At 37.2% G+C, this 6,559-nt stretch overlaps 1 protein-coding gene across 2 annotated transcripts; it reads right to left on the bottom strand.

Moving 5' to 3' along the window:
* Positions 1 to 234: 234 nt before the first annotated feature.
* On the bottom strand, positions 235 to 4,800 carry tmem9 (transmembrane protein 9). 2 transcript variants are annotated; one of them, XM_034696755.1, is made up of 6 exons: positions 4,658 to 4,800; positions 4,387 to 4,518; positions 2,648 to 2,739; positions 2,376 to 2,484; positions 2,062 to 2,193; positions 235 to 1,975 (listed from the first exon to the last, which is right to left on the bottom strand). In XM_034696755.1, exons 2-6 carry the CDS (start codon positions 4,477 to 4,479, stop codon positions 1,829 to 1,831), a joined length of 573 nt encoding a protein of 190 aa, XP_034552646.1. In that variant the 5' UTR covers positions 4,480 to 4,518; positions 4,658 to 4,800; the 3' UTR covers positions 235 to 1,828. The 2 variants fall into 2 exon arrangements, with proteins under 2 accessions (XP_034552646.1, XP_034552647.1); XM_034696756.1 differs by having other exon boundaries at positions 235 to 1,969; positions 4,658 to 4,795.
* Between the last annotated feature and the right edge of the window lie 1,759 nt (positions 4,801 to 6,559).

Raw genomic sequence — 6,559 nt, forward strand, 5'->3', positions numbered from 1 at the left:
TCCAACTAAAAGCCAAAATCGTCAATATGGTGGATGTCAAATTGTTGATTTCCCAAAATCTCAACACCAGACCAAATGTGAGGTGTACTTAAGTTAAAGAAGTTCTAATCTGTAAAGTTGAGAAACAGATGAAAACTTAGAGCAGGTATTTTGTGTGCTCTGTCGCCCCCTAGTACTATTCAGTAGCAGTGCCTGCTATAAATGACCCCCACATCAAGAGAACTGAAAACAATATCTTGCACTCATGAGTACCTTTTTATTTCAGATCAAGATGAATGGAAAAACAAAACAAAAACATTAGCAGTGCCATACTCCACTCTGGAGATAAATATAAATACATAACACAGAAAACAGTGATAAGGAATTACACTTAAATCAATCAAAAACACTTCAGTGAAAAACAAACACTTACAGGCAAATTATCTTCAGAAGTTTACAATGTGCATGAGGTAATGTGAGTCAGTGCGCCTTACTTTGCTGTATTAAATCTCCCCCTCAGAGAGCTTAAGTGAGATCCGAGGGGGAGAATTCAGTGACACATCATGATGCACAAAAGCTTCCTTCAAAGCCGTGAAGGCATCCTGATTCTGCCACACTTAAACGCATTATCAGTAGCTTTACTGATCTGGGACATTCTCCAGTAGCAGAGATTTGATTCAGCTGGATACAGCTTTAAAGCTCTGTCAAATGCACTGTTCTCCATTTCTCTCTTTATGTGGGAATTTTCCAAAAACTGCAAAATAAAGGTCAGAAATGTGGCTTTACGCCTATCCACATTACATTTATTCAAACACATCTTCTTTATGGATAATACATTACCAAAAATGTATTGGTTTAACCTCAAAATATTTCAGGTTTAGGGCATGGTTTGGCTTAGTAGTTACATTGCACATTCCATGTACATATGCTATAGTTCCTGAAGTGGGCTGCCTGGGTTACATTCAAAACTGGGGCACTTTACTGCACGTTATTCTCCCATCCCTCTGTCCTGTTTCCCACTCTATCCAAGGTACTATCTCAAATCAAAGGCAGAATGGCCCATAAATAAAACGTATCTTTTAGTTATGATGCAGCTAAATGCCTCACACAAAGAGAGAATTAGAAAAAGGCAATTGTTGGTGCCACATAACTTACAAGTCGCTTATTCTACCTATTTAAATTGCAAAGGCAAAAGTTAAAGTTTTTTTAGAATCTCTTTTGATGCAAAGTAAACTAAAATTGCTCAGGTTTTGATTCACAGCAATGGGGTAAAATTAATTAAAATATATTAAAAACTGTTATGAATCATTTTCAGTGCTGGACAAGGAAATGTTTAACGCTTGGCAAAAGCAGACTTAGGTTAGTTTTTGAGACCAGATAGCATAAAGGACCATTCAAATATATTCAGCCTGCCTGTTCTGAGATAACTTTATAATTATGCTAGGAGAAAAAAATGATCTAGAGAGAAAAATACAGGTTCAGCCAGCAAAGAGCACGATCATTTTTACAGAAGCCATTCACAGTTTGACTAAATAGACAAAAGTTTCTCTTACAGACATTCAAAATTGCATTGCTAATTGCTGAAATGAATAAGATGTTTATTAGCAGTTAACAGTGCACTGACATGCAGTTTCTCTGCAACTGCAACAAAGTCTAAAGTGTTACATATAACAAATAAACTCAATCTGCTTGTGTGTGGTTGAATATTATTGGAGAGGAAACACTGATTGAAATGGTGCACAGCTCAGAAAGTAAAAAGGTTAGTTATGAAGCAGCTGGTAAAAGTGTAGTAGCATTGAGCCCAGGAAAGTTACCTCCTCTAAACCTGGTCTGAGTTCAGCTGTAGGGTTTAACTAAGCATCTTGTGACGATCAAAAACAGTCTTGCGCTGCTCCTGGACCTGCTTTTTCCAGCGCTGCTGTGCTCCCTCAACCCGCTCCAGAACCGTGTTTCCTCTGGCCTGAGCGTTATCCACCTGGGGACGCATCTCCTGAACATGCACACACAAACACGGGACCACAAGGTGTAAACATACAACACAAATAAACCAAAGCCATTCACAACACGGGTTTGAATGATTACCTCTGCGTCCTCCTCATTGTGCAGCGGCTGGGTGTAGGGGTCATGTTTGCGAATCAGAGGATCAACAAGTAACAGGAACAGCATGTAAAGCAGCAGGGCACCCACGACTGACAAGTAAATGATGATCGTTACCTGGGACAGACAGAATGGAGAACGCTTATGTTTACTTACTATGAAATAAATCTTTGGAATTACATTTTTATCATCTGTTCTGCATAGAAAATATTGTAACAATGATTACTGAATAATGTGTTTACGAAACCTGTAAGATCTGAAGACAACTATCTGAATAAATGAAAGAGAGTTGATGGTACCTTAATGGTGTTGCTACTTCGCTCCTCGTACTTGCACTCACACAACAGGCAGTATGCTTCCACATCATGGCCCGGCACTGGCATGGGCTCCACTACATGGAGGCAGTTACTGTAGAACAGATGAAAGGTTGCAAAAAGGCATTTATATATGAGGAGTGATTTGGTTTGAACCTCCTAACCTTGATTCAGCCAAAGATAAGTGGTTAGGTGAAAATTATATTAATTATTAAATTTCTTTAGAGGTTAAGAACAAGATAAAGGGTTTCTCTTACCAATCCTTCTGGGAGACATTTCTGTTATATATATGGCCAGAGATGTTTCTGTATGGTGGGCAGATGCACTTGCAGCGAACATCCTCAAAATTCTGAAATTGTTGAGAAAATAGTGTCAGATTGTACCACAACTCAGCTAACTATTGTCCAGCTGTTACAGCTTATTTATCTAATTTCAGTGGTGGACAAAGCACACAGCTTCATTACTTAAGTCAGAGTACAGATACTCCAGGTCAAATATTACTGTAATACAAGTAAAAGTTGTTCTGTCAGATTATTACTTGAGTTAAAGTACTGACGTACTTGCTTTTTAAAATACTTAAGTATTCGAAGTACTTCTTAAAAAATCTTTAAAGGTTGTATTTTCACAAAGCATAAATGCAGTCAAGAATACATAGGAGTACATTCTGTTACATTGTGTTTATCTAGAAAACACAACTTGAAATCTCTAAAACCTATACAAGGGAATAAAAACAGAAACTAAGTTACTCCAAGCACAGACAACTTAGTTTGAAATGTTCATCTGGAGTGAAACAAAGGTTCTGTAGCACAACATGCTTTCTCAGGTTGGACAGTGCATTTTTGTATGTTTGGGCAGAGTGGGAAACAGAGAGAACATTTGAAACGATGTGTATCAGAACTGAACCACCACTCAGAATTAACTGCACTTTCCATCCTGTACATTCATCCATTCATTCCGCACAAACTGTGAAATGTAAACCTCTTTTAATCCCTATTGCACTACAGTACATATATAGTCTAGTCATTCATGTAGATACACATTATATCATATTTATTCATTCGTAATATTTGTATATTCTGTATAATTCATGTTATTTAACCTACTGCTAAGCACTTCTGGTTAGATGCTATCTATATTTCATTGCTTGTTTGTACCTGTTACATGCTCAATGACAATAAATTAAATCTAATCTAATCTAATCATTCTTCATTTCAAAAACCTCTAACACGGGCTGAAGATATGACCATGGGTGCTCAGGTGGAGAATTATAGACATCATTACCACCTCTAAATGAACTGCCTGAGCTGAGTGATGCTCTGTGTTTGATATACAGGTACGGCTAAACCACTGAGACAAACAGAAATACACAAACACATTTTACTGTCTTAGGGATCAGATTTCAGAAAAGACAAGATAACTAATGAGCTGACTTCAAAGCAAAAGTAGTGAGTAACTAGAGCATTGATAGAAATGTAGTGGAGTAAAAAGCACAATAATTGTCTTCTGAATGTAGTGGAGTAAAAGTAATAAGTTCCCCCTAAAAATAATACTCAAGTAAAGTACAGATACTCAAAAAAATGTACTTGATTACTATCCACTGCTGTCTAATTTTACCTATTTTCTATAGTCTATGCTTTGTACTAACTCTTTGTCTGCCTTGTTTACAAAACTGTACTTTCATTTGGGAGTAAAACAATGGTGCATATATTGTGGTCTTCAATGAAAACAACAGCACTCTCGTTGTGTTCTTTGTCGGTATGATTTGTGTTTACTTAATCAAAATAAAAACACAAAAAACAAATGCAACACATTGAGAAATACTTGAATATCTACCCAATATATTGATTTAAGAAAACAAACGAACGAAAGCTTTCACACAGAGCAGTAGTTTCAGACAAACCAACAGAGCAAAGTTCACACTATCCTTGTTACTGTTTTAAAGGAACACAGTGTTCAACATGAGAGTTTCTATGTCTGCATTTTACAGATGTTTTACCTTCGCGTGAGCAAAGCCAGCTATATCCAGCAGAAACAAGGTCAATACTGTGGCAGTGACATACGACCAGGGTCCTCCCCTGTCCGACGACATGTTCCCAAAGGTGAAATGATCGCAGAAACACTTGCAGAGCTATGCAGAAACACAACACAACACACAGACTGACACTTAGCTTCACAGCTAGCATAACACGGGCTCAAGTGTGATAAAAAAATGGAGCATAGATATATCTGAAAGAAGATGTAGAATGAGCAATAAACAGCTTACTTACGTTGTGATATTAGTTCGAATAAGTGTTTTGACTTTGCATTCAGGATGTAGCTAGATGTAGCAAGCTGTGCATCAAGCCAGATCGCCCCAAAATGTATTTTGGCTTCCTTATTCCGGCTGCGTCACACAAGTGGGCAAGATGGCAGGTGAGACAACAGCGCCACCTAGTGGACAGAAATCAAGAAACAGCTGCGAGAAATAGAAAAAAAAAGATGAACCAATGGCTGAATTTATGCAGTATTTAGACCAGGGGTGTCAAACTCATTTCAGTCCAGGGGACACATACAGACAGTGGTGGACAAAGTACACAGCTTCATTGCTTAAGTCAAAGTACAGATACTCCAGGTCAAATATTATTCCAATACAAGTGAAAGTTGCTCTGTCAAATTATTACTTGAGTTAAAGTACTGAAGTACTTGCTTTTGAAAATACTTAAGTATTCAAAGAACTTCTTAAAAAATCTCAAAACGTTGTATTTTCACAATGCACAAGTGCAGTCAAGAATACATAGGAGTACATTCAGTTACATTGTGTTTATTTTGAAACCATTACTTGAAATCTCTAAAAACTATACCATGGAATAAAAACATTAAGTTACTCCAAGCACAGACAACTTAGTTTGAAATGTTCATCTGTAATGAAACAAATGTTACGTAGCTCAACACTCTTTCTCAGGTTGGACTGTGAATGTTTGTATGTTTGTGCAGAGTGGGAAACAGGGAGAACATTTCAAATGATGGTATCATTCTTCATTTCAAAAACCTCTAACACGGGCTGAAGATATGGCCATGGGTGCTCAGGTGGAGAATTATAGACATCATTACCACCTTTAGATGAACTGCCCGATCTGAGTGACATCTGCTCTGTGTTTGCTCCACGTTCAATCGAGGGAACAGATTTCAGAAAAGAGACGGAAACTCATGAGCTGACTTTAAATTAAAAGTAGAGAGTAACTAGAGTACTGATAGAAATGTAGTGGAGCAAAAAGTACAATAATTGTCTTCTGAATGTAGTGGAGTAAAAGTAATTAGTATCCCCCAAAAATAATACTCAAGTAAAGTACAGATACTCAAAAAATGTACTTAAGTACTGTACTCAAGTAAATTTACTTTGTTACTGACCACCACTGCATACAGCCCAAGTTGATCTGAGGTGGGCCAGACCAGTAGAATCACAACATAATAACCTATAAATAATGACAACTCTAAATGTTTTCCTTTGTTTTGTTACAAAGTACATTCTGAAAATATGCACATTTAATAAACTATCTTTCTACAAAAACAGCTGTTGAATTTTCCATGATGAGTCTCATAGTGGGCTGAATATTTTACTCTTTAAGACCTGAAACCTGCTGCAAACACACCAAACACAAAGGTTACCCATTCACCTGACACAGAGTGTAATGTTTAGTGCAAAAGAACAGAGATTATAATAATGAAGAATGTAAAGTTGACTATTTCGACCCCTCAGCTCCAGCAGGAACAGAAGACTAATTTGAAATAGTTGTTACTTTTATTGAAAAATTGCAGTTGATGTCTTCTCTGTAATTTTGGCAGGCCGATTTAGGCCCGCGGGCCGTATGTTTGACACCCCTGATTTAGACCGTACTGTTCCCTTTTTTTAATCATATGTCTCTCTACATCTCTGCTTTACGTTTAGAAACTGTTCTACTTTAAAGCTGTAGATGTAAGTTACACCAATGGTAGCCTCATGAAATAATTGAACAGACTCATTCAGTGTTTGCAGACACTATTTGATTCCACCAGCCATATAGATTAAGTAAAACCTCAGTAAAAAGACTAAGTTTTATTAACTAACACTGCCTACCTATGTTGACTCTAGTAAATCTGTCTGAAACTGAGCCTGTTGTTTGCAGATATATTGCAAGAGACTGAACAATCTT

Source organism: Notolabrus celidotus, chromosome 11 (genome assembly GCF_009762535.1).
Source record: "Notolabrus celidotus isolate fNotCel1 chromosome 11, fNotCel1.pri, whole genome shotgun sequence".
Classification (NCBI taxonomy): Eukaryota; Metazoa; Chordata; class Actinopteri; order Labriformes; family Labridae; genus Notolabrus; species Notolabrus celidotus.

Bases quoted from the DNA above. Each gene is read 5' to 3' on its own strand.
- tmem9 (XM_034696755.1), bottom strand. From the start codon at position 4,479: ATGTCGTCGGACAGGGGAGGACCCTGGTCGTATGTCACTGCCACAGTA. The intron at 2,485-2,647 runs GTAAGAGAAACC...TCTGTTCTACAG, and splicing joins AATGTCTCCCAGAAGGATTG to TAACTGCCTCCATGTAGTGG. The intron at 2,194-2,375 runs GTACCATCAACT...TGTCTGTCCCAG, and splicing joins GAAGTAGCAACACCATTAAG to GTAACGATCATCATTTACTT.